Raw genomic sequence first — 22,683 nt, forward strand, 5'->3', positions numbered from 1 at the left:
TATGGTTAACCTCTCCCCACATAAAAAAAACCCTATATAATAATTGCTGTGTAATCCTATGGCAATTACAGTGTTATTGCATGGTTACTTGACTCCTGAAAAACAAAACAATGCCTTGTTTACCAAAAGCTGTTTGCCCGACGTTGGCACTGGTTATTCACATATGAACAAACTATGGGGTGTAATTCTCATCCCACTGAAGGTATGTCTACACTACCCTCCTGGTTCGAACTAGGAGGGTAATGTAGGCATACCGCACTTGCAAATGAAGCCCAGGATTTGAATTTCCCGGGCTTCATTTGCATAAACTGGGCGCAACCATTTTTAAATCCCTGCTCGTTCGAACCCTGTGCCGCGTGGCTACACGCGGCACGAACTAGGTAGTTCGGACTAGCTTCCTAGTCCGAACTACCGTTACTCCACGCGGCACGGGGTTCGAACGAGCAGGGATTTAAAAATGGTGGCGCCCAGTTTATGCAAATGAAGCCCGGGAAATTCAAATCCCAGGCTTCATTTGCAAGTGCGGTATGCCTACATTACTCCGCTAGTTCGAACTAGCGGGGTAGTGTAGACATACCCTGAAGGTTTTGCTATAGACTTCAGAAAAGCCAGAATTTTGCTCCTGGGTTTCTAGCCCTGCTTACTTGATGAGTTTCGCAGGTGATGGAAACTCAAAAGAATATTTCTCATACCCATCTTCAAAGGATCAGAATCCAACAGAGTCTGATTACGTGGCTATCCAGAAAGCTTAGCAAGAGAAGGAAGTGGAAGGTAGCTTTGTTGCCATTCCCCCATTCAGAAGAGAATTGTGAAAGGATTCAAAGAGCAGTGGACTAACGTAAAAGTTAGGAAATTAAGAGTAATCAGGCTATTCGGCCAGAACTATTGTATTTCATGTGAAGTGTGGTAAACATATGGATTAAGCCGCCAATAAGACCAGTGGGGCAATGACTATGGTTTGTGTTCTGGAAAAAGGGCTGTTGTTTTTTCTCTCCTATTCAAAAGACTGATTTGCCAGGGACTGTTGTTTTGATGTGTAGTTCGATTGGTCATAACTTAATGGATGTACTGTCAAGCCATTTGAATGTTACAGTTTTTAGTAAATATAGAAAATAACTACTTTGGGGTTTTTTTTCCAAATAAATCAAGTGGGAGTTGGAAGCTGTATATAATGAAATTGGAAACACATTACACTTAAACATTTATTTTAAAGACATAAGAACATGCTAGAGTCTCTTAGCTGCTGCCAAGGAACATATGCTTATCTTTAAGCAAGTGCTTAGTCAAACATAGGCCTAACATTAAGCAGGTAAGCAGGCCATTGAAATCGATGAAACTGAGTAAATTGTGTAGTGATTTTGCAGTTTGCAGGGGTAGTACTTTTAAGATACCTTTGCATCCGCCTTAGATCTGGGACCATCCTTTTTCAGTCTTAGCAAGATGGATGCACTGCATTATCATTTATACTTGGTATAAGTCACGTAAATTGCCTACTGCAGCTGGGACTAGAAAGGGGTTAAGCCAGCGCTGACCATATCTTCTTTCCCCCATCTGTGCCTCTTAGGCTAGTGACTAGATAGCGCCACACCTTTGGGAGTCTCCTGTGCAGTGACCGGATAAACTGGCTTTAGCCCATCCTTGTGCAGATGGAGCATGCAAAACTACTGTAACATAATGGAAAACTGGGCCCAATAGCATTGTAAAGAACATTAAAAAAAAAGTAAAAAAGGTGAGATACAGATTTTCAGCTGACATGCAAACAGCTGTCTTTTGTGCATGAGCAATCTTGCACTCATAATTGAGGGTGCAGATTAGGGATGTAATAAGCTAAACATTTACATGGTTAACCAATAAGCCCGAGTTCATTGGTTACTGTGAACGGTTACACGCAGGCTCTTGCCCCACTCCCAGGCAGCTGGTTCCTGGTATGAGCTAGGAGCCGGCGTAAAAGCTGGTTTCCTACATACTCCGGCTACTGGGGAGCTAGCTGCCACCCACACTGCTGCCTCTAACACAGTGGCAGCAACGTGGGGCAGGAGCCAGCTCGCTGGGAGCAGGGCGGCAACCAGGAGCCAGTAGGTGCTGGGAGCCATATCAGAGGAAGCAGAATGGGTGGCAGCTGGTGGGAGATGAAGTGTGCTGGGAGTCACCTTAAAAGCTGCAGTCTACCCAATTTCCTGCGTTTTAACATCCCTAGTGCAGATAGTAGGCATACCTCTAACTGAGATTTCTGGGCACAGACAGACAGTCACTCAACTACTGGTATTTTGCTCCTGCAATTAATTGAGGGTGCAGACAAGGTGCAGGTACTTGCGGGCACAGATTTGGCCCCCCACAAAAAAAGGCCAACTGCAGGAAAATCTGGCCATTTATCTTCAGTGCTGTGTTTTGAAAGAATTTTTACTTCTTCTGTTATCTCCCTTGTAATATTTGTATTTTCCTCTGCTGAAGACGCTGTCTCAGTAATTCTACGGATTTTGATTTAAGGCTGACACTGTTCATTAATGGCACGTGAGTTTGTGGACTTGCATCCCTCACTAATTCTAATTATTAGGGTGTAGACTCTTACTCCATCAGACCAGAGCCGACTAAAAGATTCTCTGCTCTGATGCCCCATTGAACAAAGTGTTACTGTCTTAGCCTCTTTACTAATGGGGTGGACTCTGTTATAGTCTGAGGCTATCTAGGGCTGACCTAGCTGGGGACAGAGTTCCCTCAAAAAGTCTTTCTGAATATGAGATGTTAATTGGGCCAGGAATTAAGGATTAAACAGCCATGGCTTCAGGTTACTAATGGGAACTGAAATCAGGATTAGGAAGGAAATGGGGCCATGGCCTTGCAATGCTATTACCCCAGTTCCTGAATCTTAAAACCATAGAAACGCATCCTTGGTGATGAATGGAAACTAGTCTAAGGGCCAGGCAAAAGGCGTCATACTTGTGCTAATATGCTTCAGCCATCTTTCAAACTAAAATATCACGTTACGCGTAGGGGGGCAAATGCTGCTGGGATTTACACCCTTTGCAACCTCTGTCACAGGGTATAATTCATGGTGTTTGCACTGGGCATATTTCACACCAGAACCAGGTCCCTTGTTGGTGAGGAGAATTCAACACAGGAATTTAATTCATCCCGTGCAGAGGGCGAGCACGAGCCTAGGCGCCAACTCCCTGGGGTTCAAGTCTTGAGGCACTCCCAGAAAAAGATGAGTAATGTTAAGCATCCACTGGCAGCCATCTCTTCTCCTCCTCACGGTACCTCCTGCCCACCAGCAGCCCTGCCAATCAACACCTCCCGCCCACGACAATCAGCCATTCCAAGGCAGACAGGAAGGAGAGGTGCTAAGAGTCTGGAAAAGGGACCCCAGTGGTGCCAAAGTTGAGTTGCCAGGGCTGCGGGGCTAAGGCACAGTCTCCGTGCCTGCCGTGTCTCTGTGTGGCTCCCAGAAGTAGCAGCATATCCTCCCCCCCCCCAGCTCTTATGTATAGGGGCAAGCTCCACATCCTGCCCCCAGCCCAAGTTCTGGCTCTGTACCTCTCCTTGGCTGGGAACTCTGATCGGTGGGTGCTACAGGGGCAGCACTGGTGGATGGGACAGAGCATGGAGCCACTTTGCTGAGCCTCCACCTTCAAGCTGCTGCTTTTGTGAGCGGCTTGCAACACTGCTTGGAGCCTGTACTCCGAACCCCTCACCCAATCCCAGTCCCACTCTCCGAACCCCTCGGTCCCAGCCCAGAGCACTCCCCTACACCCTCAAATCCTCCATCTCCAGCCCCACCCCAGCGTCTGCCCCTCCCAGCTGGGGCCCTCTCACATGCACACCAACCCCCTGCACTGGCCCAGATCCCCCTCCCACACTCTGAATTCCTCCGTCCCAGCCCGGAGCCCCCTCCCGCACCCCAGCAGGAGTCCTCATCTCTCACACACGCCAATCGCCTGAAAACAAGCGACTGAGTGAGGGTGGGGAGCAAGAGCAAAAGAGGAGGAGGGATGGAAGAAGGGGGTGGGGCCTCAGAGAAGGGACGGAGCAAATGTGTTCCGTTTTGTGTGAGTAGCAAGTTGGCAACCCTAGAAGGAAGTGCTGGGAGGGAGATGGGGCATGCTCAGGGGAGAGGGTGGAACTGGACGGGGTGAGATGGGAAGAGGGAGAAGTGGGGCCTGGGCGGAGCAAGGATTGAGCCCACCTCCCCTCAGGCCTGGAGGAAGCTGGCACCTGTGAGCACCAGGGCCATGCATGACTTCAGGCTCACTCAAGACCTGAAAATAGTAAAATTCCAGAGGCCAGCACAAGGGCTGTGCAGCCCGTAAGTCCAACAAAACTTGTCTTAGGTGGGGAAGGAGCCAGGCATGACTCACTCAGGACTTATGCACAGGGGCAAGTCAATGGTGATGGAACAGGCATCAACTTGAACAGGCCAGTTCTTGGAGAATGGGTTGATCAGCTTTGTCAGTCTAGTTATTTGTTATATGCCTGAGTCCAGAAGGACAAAGAAGAGTTGAACAGGAGGGGAAAAAATGCCATAGCTCAACGTTATTACATGGCAGCAGATACTTGCTAACCAATTATACCCAAGATTTACCGGTAGCTAAATTACATTTGTTTTATAAATAGAACCAGCATCAAATATTATAGACCAGGAGCAAAACATTCTAGCATTTAATATAGCAAGAGACAAAGTAATGTAATGGACCCTAAATGTTAATGGGTGTAAAGATTTAGACTTTAATTGTATTTTTAAGTCATCTTGTTTTATGGAGCTCTTTGTGCATAGAAATCAACAATGTGTTACAACACTATACTTAGTAGTAGAAGGGCTGGCTTATAGGAAAGCTGTAATTATAGGCAAGATCAGTTTACTACTTATAAATCCTTGAAGACATCTTAATTGAAATGAGCAGTGGACTTTACCTGACCTTCTCTGTATGGGAGACCTTCATACCGAATTAAGTTAGAGGGCTGTGTTAAAAGGAAGATATATCTCTGTAAAACAAGTTTAAAATACAAAATTAAACTAATAGGGTGTGCCTAGACTGGCAAGATTATGCGCAAAAGCAGCTGCTTTTGCGCAGAAACTTGCCAGCTGTCTATACTGGCCGCTTGAATTTGCGCAAGAGCACTGACTTTGTAATGTACAAAATCAGTGCTTCTTGCACAAATACTTTCATGCTCCTGCTCGGGAAAAAGTCCTCTTGCACAAGAATACTTGCTCAAGAGGGCCAGTGTAGACAGGGAAGAATTGTTTTGTGCAAAAAAGCCCCGATGGCTAAAATGGCGATCGGGGCTTTCTTGCGCAAAATCGTGTCTTGACGGCCACGGATGCTTTGGCACACAAGCACTTTTGCACAAAAGCATCCTTGCCAATGTAGATGCTCTTTTGCAGAAATACTTTTAACGGAAAAACTTTTCCGTTAAAAGTATTTCCGCAAAATCATGCTAGTGTAGACGTAGCCATAATGTTTATGTTTTATGGAAGGTAAAAAAATTACATTATGAAATATGAAATGATGTCTGATAAACTCATCAGATAACTTTTATCTGAGACCATTTCAGTACGTCTGATGTTAATCCTACTATACGGTGGCATCTCAGTTTGCAATATTTCTATATATGCTGGAGAAAAGTATCCCAAAATGCCAAACTTCCTCAAAACTGATTATTGTGTTCCCGAGATGTCTCTTACGGTTTGTGTCATAGATTCATCTATAACCGTAACCTAGCTTATCTATCTTGAAGCAAACGCCTATTACATTTAAAAAAAATGTGTACTAAAAGTAATTAAAGCATGTTGCTTCATGAATAATATACCATTTTACTTCTATTTGCTGAGTATGAGACAAGCTACCAAATTGACGATGAATGCTATTATGTGATTGCCAACTGTTTTATAAGATATTGAACATATTCATTTATTCTATCATCATGTACATTATCAAGCTATTGCTTTTTAATAAATTAATTTCCCTTTATGTCTCCAGAGTCTTTTGCTTGAAATCTGGCTGAAGGCATAATTGAAATTAATTTTGTGGTCTGAGCTGAACTTGTAGTACTTGGTGACTCACAAATAACGTGCCACATTTAGAAGCTCTTGCGGGGGACGAGGGAAGGAGGGAGGAGAGGTGATTTGGCTTGATGGCCCAAGTATGAGCATTCCCTTGCCCAGGAGGCCAACATGACATAGAGCAGTGTGAACAATGTCAGCCCATTCTGCACTGAAAATAGGAGAGCAATCCCCCATCTCAAGACTTCTAACAAACTCATTTGGCTGTAAATAAAAAGAAATGCCCTTTAATAGTTTTCTGCCAGAAATATTTTCCCCCTGACTATACGGATCTGTGGCAGGTCTTGTTTATCTCAGCCTATCATTGCTTGTCATGCCTTCCCCTCACTAACACACTTTAAATTGACCCTTTAATTGTTTAGCAGCCTAAACATGGTGACACCATTCATTGACTGCAAAGCAGCTCTTAATCCCTGGTTAGGTGATAGTGTCATTAGGAAAGTAATGTGATTTTTGTGGTGAGAATCTCCAAGCTTGGCGGTGAGCTGTATTAGAACAGAGGATTAGCTCTGAGCCTTCAGTTAAGACTGAAACAACACATGATGTCCATATAGCATTGATGCTGCAGAGCTATTTTGCTCGATGGTAAACAACTTCTAATTGCAAGAGTTGACAGGACTCACTGTGTTATAACTCACCTTGCTGCAATGTTATTATTTCTGAAAGGAGCCTTTCTCCGTATTTTTAACAAGAAGTCTGACAGGTGTCATATTAAAAACAGTACTTAATTCTAATGCAACTAGCCCCCTCTCCCCCTTTTTTCATTTTTGTGCCTCTGTAATGCATCCATTTCTACTGCTCATAAACAAAAACAAAGCTGCTCCTTAATGCTTTGTCTGCAGTCTAGGTGCATGGGAGGTGGGCATAGTGTAATTTTCTTTGCTCCAGCCAAGCTGGCTTCAACCTCAGGAGGGGGAGACATATAAAGTCTTCTCTAGGATGAGAGGTAATGGCATATCCACTACAGGTAAATTTCAGGCTTCTTTTGAGCGGTCACCTACCGTGCTATTGCAGAGCGTGCTATGGACTAAGCAGCTTTGTGATACATTGCTGACCATTGCCCACGAGAGACGGAGTTCAGGCAGTTGGCTAAGAAGTTTATACTGGATTTAAGTCAAAGTGCAAAAATGCCTGGTGTTAAATCACTGCTAATGCTGTTCTCTGCAGGCAATTGCTGGAAGAGTCTGTGCTTGTAAAATCCAACATTGCACAAGCCACGGAGATTTTATTGGGGTGAGGGATGCACAAAGGGCGGCAGGAAGCCATTTCTCCCTCCCACCCCCATAGTTGGTTGAGTACAGTGCTTGTTTTCAGACCGTCTGCTCTATTTCATGGCAGATGGGATGGAAGCTTTTTAGACCTCCACTTGAATGGTCACATAGGCCTTGTCTATACTTACACAGATCGATGCTCTGGGGATTGATCTTCTGGGGTTTGATTTAGCAGGTCTGGTAAGGACCCGCTAAATCAAATGCTGATGGTGCCGCCATTGACACCAGGGGCCGCCAGGGGCTAGAGAAGTCAATGGAAGGGTTTCTCTCGTTGACCTCCTTCAGAAATTTGATTGAAGGTATATCAACTCCAGCTACGCTATTCTCATAGCTGGAGTTGCATATTTTAAGACAAATTTTCCCCCAGTGTAGACCTGGCTATAGGGGAAGATCCTGTACCCTTGTTTATAAGGCAGCTCTAAGAATCTGTGATACATTTTAATCAAGTGATACTTTTAACTCCTGAGCTGTGTAAAACTAGATGGACCTTTGGGCTGACCGAGTATGGCTGTTCTTATGTTCACGACTGATGACCCAAATCTGTACCCCAAGTGACAGCAATGTCCTGTGAAGGCTGCAATATGGAGGGGGAAGGATAGCTTTGTGTTTGGACTCGATCACAGAAGCGAAATTCTTGCCTCTGACACTGCCTTCTGATGTGACCTTGGCCAACTCACTTAATTAAAAATTATTATTCCTATTTTATCTAGGCAGCACAGGCACTGTCACTTTTTGTTTCTCTTGTCTATAGATTGAAAGATTTCAGAACAGGGGCCTAGACTAGATGGTCTTTTGAATTACTTTCCTGAAAAAAGTGCACATTTGGCCTATGCATACAAGTTTCTATAAAAGGGGATAAAGCAAGAGAAGGGCATAGGAATGATGTGGTGGGCTGGGGAGAAGGACTGAGTGTGAAAATTGGAAGTATTGTACGGGCACAAAACAAAGTACCTAATTTAGGCCATGTTCGCAGCCTGCTAAGCATCTGATAATAGGTTTTTAAGTCTTATGCACCTTATAGGCAAACACAAACAGCGCAAAAGCAGTTAAAAAAAAGTGTTAACTTTATCTGTAAGGCAACCACAGATATATAGCTCTTTTACAAGATTACCCATTAATATTGTCAGACCTTTGGTAAACTGTTGTGTTTACTCCTTTCCAATGGCTGATTTTCAGGGATTTTTAATATTATTATGGTAATAAGCAATTGTCCAGCAAATTGATGAGCCCTTTTTAATTAGGAAGTGAAGTTGTATGGGCAGTGTTCCATATAAAAGGTCTATAAAACACACCGGAATTAATAATTTCATTCAGATTCTCCAAAGGGATCTGTACATCTTGTTTTAGCTAGAGTTAGCCTGATCTCTGGTAGGCTCTTAACACAGCACAAAACCACCCAGCCATGCATTGATTAAAATCACATTCCCCACTTAAAAATGGAGACCAGTTGGTAAGAGGATACTATGTTTTAATCAAGTTCTTCACACAGACCAGAAAAAACAACAACACAACCCCGAGTCGCTTTGTATCGTATGCAAACACTGCTCATGTTGACAGCTACCTCTGGATGACTCCATCAGTGCACACTTTATCTCCAGCTGTCCAAGTAATTTTCCCAGGATTTCTCCCTTCTTTTTCACTCCCCTCCACACAGATGGATTAGAGCAACAAACGGTTTACATGCTGCACATCATTAGCTATCCTCCCTCACTACCCAGATGATAACAACTGGGCTCTGTCATCGGAACATTCATAATACCTTGACACTTTTACAACTACTCTGCTCTCAGCAATCTCCTCTTTTGAAAGCATCGGGCTAATTCATGAGACACCCTTTGGAAAACACTCTGTAAAAGCAGCAAAGCTTATTTTTGGTGCTATACTCTGGGAAAAAAAAGAGCAACCCAACAAAAATCGTCCACTAAACCATGTGGATAGCATTAAAAAACAAGGAGGTCCACACGCTCTCCCAAAGATATTTGTATATTTTCCTGTTGATGCAATGACCTGTAGCATCTATCCATCTGTCATATTTTGAATGTATCCATCACCATACAATCCAGAGATCCCAAGTAAGGCCCTGCCTTAGTCTCCCATAGATCAGTGTTTGTCTGAAGTAATGCACTGCACTACACATGCTTCTCAGCTGAATGTTTTAATGCTCTTAGCACTTCCATTCAGGCTTTGTGCCGTTGTACATGGTATTCCTTTCCCCACAGGGACTGACCTAGGTCTTATGCAAAGAAACACATTCATGGGGCTCATCCAATTTTGTCTTCTTTCTTTTTCCTTCTGGTGTACAGGTCTCTGTTCATACTGGACACCAACTTGATGTGACTTTTCCCTCCCATGGTTAGCAACCAGCTTAAACAGTCTATTTTGTAGCTGATTAACTCTCATCCTTGTCCCATCCACTCTCTGAGTGCACACACACAACCTCTCTGCTGAATTCAAGTCCACAGGGAGGACAGCTGTTTGCACAGTTCAATTCAAAAGTACATCTCATGTTTCTCACAACTGCAAGTTGCAGGTTGCCACTGTAAAAGGCAGGTAGGAGATGCTGGAGCACCCTTGTCCATATACTTGTTGAGCTCCCGATAGAATGATGAGGCCTGATTTCGTTGTATTGACTCTTCCCCCAGCATAGCATATGATTGAAAAGGGAAATATGGACTAGGAAAGCAATAAAACCTCATTTGAACAGTGATAGAAATGTAGCCATGTTAGTCTGGGGTAGCTGAAGCAAAATGCAGGACAATGTAGCACTTAGAAGACTAACAAGATGGTTTATTAGATGATGAGCTTTTGTGGGCCAGACCCACTTCCTCAGATCAAAGGAAGTGATCTGAGGAAGTGGGTCTGGCCCACGAAAGCTCATCATCTAATAAACCATCTTGTTAGTCTTTAAAGTGCTACACTGTCCTGCATTTTGCCTCATTTGAACAGTTCCTCAGCATGGAGGTAGGCCGTGTTCCAGTTTATAGCCTCTTGTTTGCCTCTACATCAGAAAATCATTGAAAATAAATTGGTACGTATTTAGCAATATTGCTTAGAAATGTTCGTTAGGCACTTTCCACTTATAAAAATACATGCAAAAAGGGATATTTACACAGGTATTTGGCGGACACATGGGGCTCATCTAGACTACACTAAAGTGTCGAAAGAGGATACGCAAATTCCATGGAATTTGCATATCCCCTTTTGACGCTTTAGCATAGTCTAGATGAGCCCATGCTGACTATTTTTCAAAAGTATATGTGGCACCATTTAATTTTCTTTATTTGGTCCTTTTTTGGTTGTTTTTTGTTGGCATAATACTAAGTAAGAGCTAGAGAGGTTACGTTTGTATTAGGGAGTACTATATTTGCATACAAGTGCGTTTAGGTCTAACAGATTAAATAATGATCACCAACGTCAGTTAAGTATACATCAATTTAAGTAAATCATCTGTAAAAAAATACTGCCTGGTCAATAAGTAAATCAGACTGCACCTACAGTTGTACCAGGGTACAGTACAGTTTTCAAAGCCAATGGCTTAGATTACGAATCACTGGCCTAGACGATTCCATTTATCTTTGTGGGCGGCATATGTGTTACTTGGACTGCAGGTTGAGAACCACCCTACCGCTCCAAACCCGCCGAAACCCCTATGCTCAGCGCCCTCTCTACAAAGCGGGGCCACAAAAAACATGCCAGGTGTGGGACAGGTAAGGGGGGATCCTGACACCGGATCATACTTCTCAGAAATGCCTCGTGGCCCCTGCTATGCAGAGCCAGGGGAGAAGCCAGACCTCTCCCCCAGACCCTGCTGTGTGGGACTAGGACCCTGCCCCTTGGTACCAGGAGCAGCCGGGATCCCGGACCCCTGCCTGCCACATGGCAGGGCAGCCAGGAATCCACCACACAGCAGGACAGCCTGTCCTGGCACCATGGCCCTTAGCTCACAGCTGATCTGTGCTGCTGCTGTGTGCTAATTGGGCCACAGGATGCAACACACTGATCTAGGCCATGAATCATTCCTCAACATGATGATAATTAAAAAAAAAAAAGTTTTCTCCTTTTTAATCCCCTTTGTATCTTTTCTATCTGCGGTTTGCGCTATACGTGCTGTTTGTAAGACGTGTGCATGGGTGTATAGAACTGGAAGGGCTCTTGAGGGATCAAGGCTGCTACCCTATATGGATGCTCTGCAGCTTGGTGCCAAGAAAATGCCTTTTGCTTGGGAGGAAAAAAAAGGAGATGTAATTTCACACAGGCTTGCTTTGCTGAGACAACAGAGCGAACAAATATTCATTCTTTGACTAGGAAAAAAACGTTGCTCTCCAGATTCTGGACACAGTAACATATTAGCGTCACTAAGTATTTGTTAACCAGTTACTGGCATGGGTGTCAGCCAGACCTGTTTGGCAGAGTAAATTCATGGCAGCGCCTTCATATTGATGAAGGATATAGCTATCTGTGAGATTAAAAAAGAGAAAACTCTCTCCACATCCAACGTGGACCACTACAGAGGGGAAAAACAGATCTCCTTTGAAGGAAGGCAATCTTTCTGAGTACCAAATTCTCATAAAAGCCTACAATATTTCAGCAGTGAAGAATGACAAGGTGTGCATTATTAGTTATTAATGTTTGCCTAAGTGGGAGTATAAGGCCCAAGTCTTTAGGAAGCATATCAGTGCACTCAGTAAGGTATAATTACTCGTCATAACTTATCCAAAAATGTCATCCTGTGACAGTGTTTCTCTGTTGTCTCCGATCTGTTAGTATTCTATTGGATTACTCCTTTTTGCCAGGAACTCACAAGCCAATGCAATTGATAGGGCAGTATGTGCAGGAAGCTACTTAGTTTCTCTCCTCTAGATAAGTAGCCATCCATTTTAATCATGTTTTTGACCCTCCCCCGAACTCTATTTTTCCATCTCCCTGAAATTTTTCAGGCATGATTTAATGCCGGGTTTAATTAATGTGGAAAAGTTTTATGCAAATTGGATACAGCATTTGGGAAATGTGAAACACAAAAAAATTATGTGATCTCAACTCTAAAATATTTTTCTCGTATTTTTTCTGGCCCACATATCTCCAAAATGACTTGCCATAGAAACACCGAATGGTCAGTGGCCTTGATGAGAGGTAGTATTAGTTTACTTATTGAAAGCCATTTCCACATATTTTGTGGATGATGCAGCATTTATGCATGACCTCAGAATGGTGTTCCTATATTCTGCATGGCCCCTTTGGGAATGGTCAGGGTACAGATAGAGAAACAGCCAAGTGTCAGGCAGGAGAACCATCACGTCTTGAGGGACCAGTCTGGGAAACGAATAGAGGGACTGATATGCGGGTTGGAGAATTGATCTGGGGATGAACCTGAGTTGGGCAAAATACTAGTAGGCAGGCCCACTGATGGGGGAGGGGAAGTGGAGTATAAAGGGGGCAATTGCACAGGGTCCTGGCCTTTCACAGGGTCTCCGACCTCTTGACTACTTATCTCCAGCCCCTTACAGCTCCATTGAGCAGCACTCCCATGGCATTTTAGAGGTCTGGGGGGGGCGGGGGGGGGGGGGAGGGGCAGCACCACACTGCAGGCAGGGCTGATTGCCCTCAGTCCCGCCCCTTCCATCCAAAGCTCCACCCCTTTTGGGAGCACAGAGCCTGGCCCTCCCATACCTTGCCCCCAGGCCCATGGTAATTGTTGGCCCCACTGCTACTAGGAAAGTGTAGTTACTGCCACACACTTTGAAAATGTGTTTTGTCTAGTTCCCCCAGAGAAGGCCAGCTCTGCTGGTGGGTGCAAGAGGCTCCCTTCCTCTGCTCCCCATGTCTACAGCTGGCATTAGGCTTCTTCTCGGGGAACGTAATCAGCACCTGTATGTGGACACAAAAAGAGGGGCACCTCTAATGTCCTCTGTAACCATGGTGCATCCAGGGTGCCATTTCAGGAGTGTATGGGGGGGGGGGGGAAACGAGCACTCTGGGAGGCAGCTTGCTTTTCATCCCATTCCCTGGACTATGTGGGGAAAGCTTTTGCATTCCGTGCATGCCTCTCAAACCTGGTTCGTGAGCTCCCTTTGGAATGCAAGTACTTTCCCCTCACTCCATGATAGTCCGGGGAACGGGATGAAAAGCAAGCCGCCTCCCAAAGCGCTCGGCTGCCACCTCCCCATGCCCTCCTGAAATGGCACCCTTGGGTACCACACAGCAATGTTTTAGTTTTCTGTCTTCTGGACCAGATTACACACAAGCTGAAAATACTCGCACATAATTTATTTTTATTATTATTATTGGCATATATTATGCTTGGGAGGCAGTAGGGCTATTTATTTCCAGGCATTGTGCTGTTAGGTTTTAACACCCATCCTCCAGCTAATCAAAGCTTACACCACTTCATGAATCTAGAGGAGGAAAATCATAGAAGACAGGACAATTATCAATAAATCATGAATAATAATAGAACTTTACTTCACTATATTTACAATCTTTATTTCTGTTTTGTTTATAGAAAAATGATGCTGGAATGCTGATGGCTTAAGACAACTTTTTGGCATGAAGACAGCTACAAAGCACAAAAAACAAAAATATGAACTCAGAAACGAAAAAAAAACAGCGTTTTCATGGCATCGACAAGAAGCTCTTTATTTTTTCTCAAGTTTTCTTTTCTAAAAAAAAATGGAACTAAAGCATTTGCAGAAACAAGACAAACTTTCTTTTCAGGTGACAATATTCAAGCATGTTCTTTTATGAAATTTAAATTGAAAGGAAAAATTACATTTTGAACAGGACGCAGTATCAGGAGAACTGAAAAACTGTGAACCTTTATAGAAAACAAAACAAACTCCTTAAAACTGTGAACCAAGAAATGGAAGGAACAACTTTACCCCCCTGATTACACTTTGTGTGTTCTTATGGAGACAACATCATCTTTTCCTAAAGCAACAATATTTAGGGAATGGTTTGCAACATACCTTTTCTTATAATCATTTAAGGAAAAGCTGCATATTTAATAATTAGCAGTGGAGTAAATCTGACTTTATTGTTTCTGTTCAAATGTTTTATTGCACCTTCTTTTTCTAGGTAGTGCAGTTATATTTGCAGCCAGCGGTCAAAGACGGGGAAGCTTTCTTTATTCTTATTATTGTTTTTTTGTTTGCCACGCTCAATAAAAATTAGTAGGGAAAAAAATAAACAGAGCTATCATCTCCAGAGCAGCGCATAAAGCCTAATAGCATACAATTACCAAAATATAGAGGAAGTCCCATGTTATTTTTGGGATAGCCATGTAGCCATTAATCAAAGCATCAAAAATATACTCTGCATTGCTCTTCTAAAAATTACTCAAAGGATGCCTCCTTGAATTACACTTTGAACAGGCCAACAGAAAGAGAACCAAGACTAACTAAACCCCAGAAAGCGAAATTGTCCCTTTAACCCACAGTATTCCCCATTTCCCATTAGTACTTAACATTTTTCACTATGTTATGACTGCTATTATTTCATTTAACGCTAGTTAATCTGTATCGGAGGTCTATGGAAACCCTCTAGATGATAAGATTGGAAAAGCTCCAGAGTTGGCAGTTTTCTAGTGTGCACATACTCTGTGTGTTTTGATCCTTACAGGAGCTCCCTGCTATTTGGACAGCCTGCCAATTCGTTCTTGGATCAGTCTCTCGCTGAGTTCCCACAAGGCTGCAGCCGTCACTTCATTTTGGGCCTCTTGTGATGGCAAACAGCGACAGCAGTTGTTGAAGTACATTCCTCCCAGGCCCTCCAGCTCTGGAGCAGTGGCACAGTAGACAGTTGTGGCGGCTCCTTGTTGCTAGAATTAAAAAAAATATATATACATTTTATCATTCTAGTTTTAACTGTAGTCCTATGAATCCACGTGTCTTATTAAAATACCAGTAAAAAGCGTTGCAGCTGACAGTGATAAAGGTATTGGATGTCAGCGTTAAGGACACTACTGGAACCCAATTTGAATACACCTTGGTAACCTTGTTTCTTGTGTGCACCTCTTAAAGCAAACTCAAAATAACAGGTGTCCAAAAGCTACCCCAGTTTTACTTAGACAAAACTTTCTTCAACTGCAGTGAGAAGGTTGCCGGAGTAAGAATGATCTGGCCGGCTGGGATTATGTGCAACAAATGAAAAGATTTAAAAACAACACACACACGTTATGTAAAAACCTGCCAGATTTTCCTTGAGAACAACAAAAACCCTACTTACCAAACTGCTTACTATCCACCACTTCCTAGTTTTGATAAGCAATGCAGACTGACATATTTTGTATCTTTAAAATCTCTTGTACAATATTAACCCGGACATTCCAATTTAGGCCTATCATGTAAAGTGCTAATGGGATCTGTGCCCAAACTGTCCATATATCTTTGGTCAACAATTTTACTGTGGCAGCTGTCATCACGGCTGTGTGAGAATGTTTATCTACTGCACGCAGCGAGCGTAGTTCTTAATTTACAAAGATTCAGTGCTTTCCAGTGGTTTTGCCATCCTCTAACACCTACTTCTAGCATCTTATAAATCACTAATAAATATAACAGACAGACCAGAGTGGTAAAGGAAGCGCTTTTTTTTTTGGTTGGTTTGGTTATTCAAAAATCTGAGCTCCAATGAGGAAAATTGATCACTTTGAATCTTTTCTGATGGAAAGCTGAGGGATTAACGAGAGAGGCCATAACATTTTTGTGGGTGTACATATGCACGGGGTGGGACATCACGTCATCAGGATTGGCAAAGCTCTGCCAAGCTGTAAAGAGAGCTAGAAACCACTTTGTTTTGCCAGCTATAATTAAAAAGAATAGGATGGAGCTCACAGCGAAACACCCGTATGCACAGCTCTAATTTAAAATCAGTGCGGTTTATGTAGCATTTATGTACATCGTACCTCTTTATGGGGTAACTAACAATCAGAATAGACAGGCTACCACATATGATAGAAAAGATAACGAAAGAGAAAATAGATATTACTGCAGTGCGATCCGGTAGGAGACAAGAATGGGCTTCACTCTCTTTTCCTCTGATTATTTTTTCTCTCTCAGAATCAATGGCATCACTGTGTCATCCCTCATTGCGGCTAGTGGGTCAGCCAGTGGTGGAGTGGCAACCAAACCAAAATATTTAGTTGCTCCTTTACTCTCAAATTATGTAGAAGGACAAAGAAGGACATATTAAATTATTTTTAGGGTCCATATTCTTTCAAAATGTGAATAAGCTGCCAACAGACTACTTCTAAGTCTTCATTGACTAACAAACTGAGGCAAAAATAAGATCTTTATTTCTGGACCAAAAGAACCTTTTCAGGTTAAACTGCTAAGTATTCAAATGCTTTTATTAAACCAAGTCATTTATTTGGACAAAGCCCTTGTAAATGTGGTTGGTAGAATCTAACAGCAAGAACACCTATAGCAACGTAATATAGTTCTATAGAAATTACAATAAAAGTAATATAATATCATTTAATAGATCATTATAGGCACTCTGTAGAGTTGTACAACTTAGAGATGATCATTCTAGCCAATTGCATAGAGCAGTTCAAAGCAGTTTTGTATTCAAGCCTATATAGAACTTTTTCCTAAGAATAAAATAAAATTTAAGTGATCCGCGCCAAAGACCAATTGCTATACTGTTGGCTGAAAAAATGCTTTCTAGCTAGCTCAGATTCAGTCAGATATGAAATCAGTCATAAAATACAGATTTGTTGTAGTTTGATTTAACTTCTAATGAACCAAATTCACTTTTTAACAAATTCTTCAATAGTAAATAAGGGGCAAGTAGCCCATAATGTAAGTGGCAGATATCAATTCAGGCTCTGATCCTGTAAACCTGAAACAAGATAAACTCCAAGTGAACACTACATGAATGTAAAGGGAAGATTTTTAAGTAAAGGGAAGATAAAAAAATGTGCAGCTGGAAGACTGAAATTTTTTGCCATTTAAAGCTTTCAACATTTCTCTATGAACAATGTGCCATTTGCTTTTAGGTCAAGAGCTACTTCACCTACGTCTAAACATTGTTCTCATTATGCAGGCTATTCTAGAGAAAGAAACACAGCAGCTTTATTTTCAAGAGCACAATCCTTTTTTTTTTTTATCCTTAAGAAGGGAAGTTAAATCGTATTTATCCCATAGAAGCAAAGTATGTGATGGGTGAAACTAATAATAATTAGCAGTGACATCTTCAGAGCAGCACACTACGTAATTAGAGCTCAGAATATTCTACAGGCATATCAGTATTACTGCCCACATTTCAACAGGTGGACAAACTGAGACACACACCAGATCGACATGGCAATTAAATACCCGGGGGGTGGCTCATGTCAGCTGGCTTGGGCTATGAGGCTGTTTAATTGTGGTATAGATATTTGGTCCCAGAATCCAAGATCCAGTCTAAGCCTAAACATCTACACCACATTTAAACAATCCCATAGCCTGAGCCCAAGTCAAATGAGATGGGTCAGCCAGAGTTTTTTAACTGCAGTGTAGACATAAGCACAGAGGCCGTGCCCAAAGCTGCAGAAGGAGCCAGTGTCAAAAAGTGATCTGAATTAATGAGTTCCTGACTCTTTGTCTTGTGGTGAGGACACTAGACTGTTCTATTCTATTGAATCAGAAGGCCTTGAGGGGAGAAAATACCTTTCTATGGTAAGCCATTATGACAGTTTAATAACAAGTTTAATTTTTTGCTCATCAGCTTTCCGGTTCACATGTCATCAGCATAAGACAGAACAGGATGTCAGAGAGTCTAATTAGTAAACAATTCCATACTGCTGATAAAAGATGAAACATTCTTAAACTGATAAAAAGAGCACTTTAATCACCGTTGAACGACTTTCAATGGCAAAGCAGCTTGTGCCATGTCAGTACATAATTTGAAACAGATTAAAGTACCATATAAAAGAATTAATGTTAACAACGCCATTAAAAAAGTCTTAAAACAATGAGCTTGTCAATTGTCACAGACATCCATGATCTATTGTGATTTTCAAAAGAAAACTTATAAACAATGAGAGAAGCTCTGAGCAACCCAAATACTTTTTTTTGTAATCAGAAGATTGTCAGTTGTATGTGGTGCTAATCACCAAAGCTGGGGGGGTCAACCATCTTTAACCTGTAACAAAGGCAGTGAGTTAGAATGATGAATACACAGGATAAAGAATTTCTGAGAAGCCCAGCTGAATCTTTAATCATGCCTGAATGCCATTTCCGATCCAGTCAAACATTTGAAAGCTGCCAGGCTAGTCCCTTGCCATCAATCTTTATAGTGTATATAAAATTACCCGGGAATCTTGTTTTGGCTTAAGTTAAAGAGTGTCTTGGTAATAAGAGTTCATCATTCTCTTTTGCAAATCATTTGTCAGATTTGCAGTACAATCTTAAACTACAGCAGGGTGGGATTTATAAAGCAGGTTCTGTTTATTTATACTTGAGCCTCAAAGATCTAAATTATCCATCCTTCCAAAATCCTTTGTTGGAATAAAAATGTTAAGTAGCTACCAGTTCATAGGCATTTATTTGATAACTGCTAGCTATCCATTTGTAGCTGACGGCACAGAAAACAAACGAACATTGAGCATCTTAATGGTAAAATAAAGGGAGCTCTTGAAATAGAATTTATAATAAAATCCTCATTAATATATGTAATGCATCCATTAGTATTCTAACATACCCTCTATGTTCCTGATAAGAAAATATAGTATACAGTTAACATTTAGTTTTCAGATTTGTCTATTTTCAAGTGGATGCTTATTTTCTAAAATGAGAGTCCTGTTCTTAAGCAGGTTTAAAAATGAAGCATATAAAAGAAACAAAAGCCATAATGTACCTGTATATTCATCAACCACAAACAAATAGTCACTGTTCTAAATAGTACTAATGGAATACCGATAACACTGAACACTGCAAAGCAGAGGAAATAGAATCGACTTATTTGAAAAGGCTTTCTGCGTTTTTTTGGTATGGACAATTAAGAGTACGGGCTTGTATGTAAATAGCCTCAGGGCAAATGTGGCACAGTGCATTTTGAAAGGTGAAATGGAAACATGTGAATTCAAAATTATAAGAGAGGCAAATATTTGTGACAAGATCCAAATTCAAAGCAAGCCGCTCTGGGAAAACGAAAAGGCAAGTGCTTCCTTAAAACTATTCAGGCTTTCCTTGTTATTCATCTCGGGTCTATTAGGCAAAGCAAACACTTTCCAAATGCAAAAAAGAGCAGATTAATACAGCTGCATTGTGAACATGCCACCTAGACTGGAATAATTTATTATACAGCAGTGGAGAGATGAGGTAATAAGCACATATTCCACATCATGGAATAATGGCACTTTTCATGCTCTCTCCACAACACTCTTACAATAGAGTTTAAAGCCATGCTGGTAGATGGTGGAAACACAATGTTTTGTAGTTTATCTGTTGGTACTTCTTTCCTATGGAATCATAATTACCTAGTAGAGGTCTGCTCCACAAAACCGAGTCAGAAATGATCCACTTTATATTTTCTGAAGCAGACTCTAAACTGCTGTTATAGTTTTGTACATGTACTGCCATGAGGGGGTAAATCAGTAGCTGAGAATGTGGCCAATCATTTTTATAGCCCAGGTTATGCACATACAAACAAGGTCCAACTACATGATGTATTCCTGGAAACACACATGCCAACCCAGACTGCCTGCCTGTACAAAAGCAGGTGGCAGAGGGTGGGGAGCATAACATTTGAGATTGTAACATCAAAGAACAGGCTTTGGCTTCTGTTCTATAATACAGTTGGGCTCAAGTTACAATATTTGAATCTAGATTTGAATTTCTAGCAATCCCAAAGTGAAGAGTGTCCAGATCATGGATTTTAGTTTATACTCCTCTCAATATACACCCATTCCCCTCTCTAGTTACCACATTAATGTTTAAAATAGATCTGTGAGTCATAAGAAATGAATACTAATTTATACTTACTATCTGGGCATAGTCTAAGACAACTAATAAACACAGCAGCAGACACTGCAATAAACAATAGCAATTATAAATCATTATCTCCTCATCAGCAAATCATTTGGCCTTCAGGATTTCCCTGTGTCCTGAAGCACTTTTAGAGGCTAATCTTAGAGTTTTGAGTGACATCAACTGCTGTGGAAGCCAGTGGGAAATAAGGGAACTCCACATAGGACCTTATTTGCTATATTTCTCATTTTGTAACTCAGAATTGCTAAGGACTCCTTATTAGTTGAAAGATAAATTAGCCTCCTGGGGTAAAAGTCAAATCAAATAAAAATGAACTTTGAAAGAGAAAAGTATTCCTTGTAATAGTATTCTTAAAAGACATGTTGCTGTCAAAGGGTAGTGAGAGTAGAATTCAGATGATTCTCTCTTGTACAAAGCAGTGTACATTTTAAAATCTCATACGTGGCAGTATATCAGAACAGTTTACCTCTGTCTACAGTACTCTAACCCCTAACACTCCCAAAATAACACTGTTGGCCTGTAAGTAACACTTGGAATATATGTATTAATGTAAAATGAGAAAATAGGACACCCGGGTTGTTTCATTAATAGAGAAATGTGAAATAGAGATTTGTCTTTGTTAGTCTGGGTGAATGTGGTAAATTAAAACCATACATATAACCAAAAAATGTCACTTCTGAACTGTCAGGTATGACGGAATGAAAAATAAGAATCACTTCACTCAAAAGGTGCTAAAGCCAACAGCCAGCAAGAAAACCTGACCTGAACTGACTCTGTAATTACAATATTTTCAAAGGTCTTATTGAACCACATCAAAACCAGAGAATCGCTGCAATCTCTTTTTCCTCAGAAAACTGCCATAACAACTAGTGTAGTCTCTTAAAAGATAATACAATACATAAACTGAAATCTATAAGATCTTCTTATTTACTTTGAGCCGTTCCTTTTCAATTAACTCCCAACAATATTTTATAACAAAGACTCAAAATGATAAAGGCTTCTGTACTTGCAAAGTATTTCCCAGTTTGTTTCAAGTGGTAACTTTATACACAGTTGCTAAGATCTTTGCACACTTTACATATATTAGAGCAGACAAATACTTCATTTTCCTGAGTAGGAAAGCTGCCAAAGTTCACAAAAGAGGATTTGTTTTCTACTGCTGAGGCATTAAGACTGAGTGATTATTTCAATGGTATTCAGTATATTCAGTTATATTTAAACTACATTCTGGGTTTTAACTTTGCAAAAGAAAACGTTTCCATTGCAATAAATGTATTTTGATAATGGCACTTTGGTGTTTGTGTTATGCAACAGTCAATAAGATACTGATAATGTCAATGAATGGATTTTCAAAACCATACTTCCAACAGCCTGGGTCAAACAAAAATTGCCTACCCTTATTCCACAGCAAAATACAACACTGAACTGAAAGCCAGGAAACCTAGGTTGTATTCTTGACCTTGACACTGATATACTGTGAGAACTTGGGTAAGTCACTTAACCTCTGTGTACCTCAGTTTCCCCAGCTGTAAAACAAGGAGGGGCTAATATTAGTTACCCACCTCACAGGGCTGTTGTGAGGATTAATTTGTATCTGTAAAATTCTTTGGATGAAAAGCACTAAATGTAAAGTATTATATTATACATGATTATTACAGTGCTTCGAAGCTGTAGAATAAGGTTGCCAAAATATCTGATAAACATGTATCATTAACTTTTTTAACATACATATTCCTCTACACTTTTATTGTAGAAACCCTGCCCTTCAACAGTATGAAATCCTAGATCCTTTGCAACATTGGGCCCTATTCTGATCTCTCTCAGACCTGAAGGGTCTTTTGCCCAACTCAGATGGAAAACGGAGTTTAGCAATGCTTTCCCTCATACAAATTTGCTATATCTCTTAAGAAATATATCAGTTAAAATACAGGTGAACATCCCAAAAATAGATGACAGAAAAGGAAGCGTGTATCATGTTTCTATGTGTTCCGAGCACGAAGGAGGATATTACATTGGTTCACTGCTCCATTTGCAGCATCATCTTGTAATGTATTACAAGGGGTCAAACTGTACATGGGGGTACTTATAGCAAGTTACCCAAAATGAAGTGGGTCTCTTTCTAAACTGGCAATCTGTTTCTGAATACTATTCCCTTGATCTTTAACAACATTTTAAAGGGAGACAACGTGACATTGCATATCCAGCATTTAAGCAGCAGCAGAGAACTGTAGGACTTGCTGATTTGGCATTGTCACAGGGATCAGCCTTTCCTAGCGATCAACACTGCTGAAATTTTGTTTCCAAAATACTACACACTGTTCTTGATTTTTTAAATCATTCCTCCACCCCAGCAATGGCCATGATGATGATTTTTCTATCTGTTACTTAC

The 22,683-nt window shown here is 41.3% G+C and overlaps 1 protein-coding gene and 1 long non-coding RNA gene across 3 annotated transcripts in view; one reads left to right on the forward strand and one right to left on the reverse strand.

Annotated features, from left to right (window-relative positions):
* Positions 1 to 21,583, forward strand: part of LOC142831056 (uncharacterized) — a 169,077-nt gene extending 147,494 nt beyond the window's left edge. Inside the window, exon 2 of the long non-coding RNA XR_012906671.1 lies at positions 13,829 to 21,583. This is a non-coding gene — a long non-coding RNA (uncharacterized LOC142831056). The remainder of the gene's footprint in view (positions 1 to 13,828) is intronic.
* The window catches only part of WWOX (WW domain containing oxidoreductase), a 789,098-nt gene continuing 780,350 nt past the window's right edge, over positions 13,936 to 22,683 (reverse strand). For both annotated transcript variants that reach the window (XM_075940018.1, XM_075940019.1), the window contains one exon: positions 13,936 to 15,142. In XM_075940018.1, coding sequence (XP_075796133.1) covers positions 15,027 to 15,142 — 116 coding nt within the window. In that variant the 3' untranslated portion in view covers positions 13,936 to 15,026. The remainder of the gene's footprint in view (positions 15,143 to 22,683) is intronic.

This window comes from Pelodiscus sinensis, chromosome 12 (assembly GCF_049634645.1).
Source record: "Pelodiscus sinensis isolate JC-2024 chromosome 12, ASM4963464v1, whole genome shotgun sequence".
NCBI lineage: Eukaryota > Metazoa > Chordata > Testudines > Trionychidae > Pelodiscus > Pelodiscus sinensis.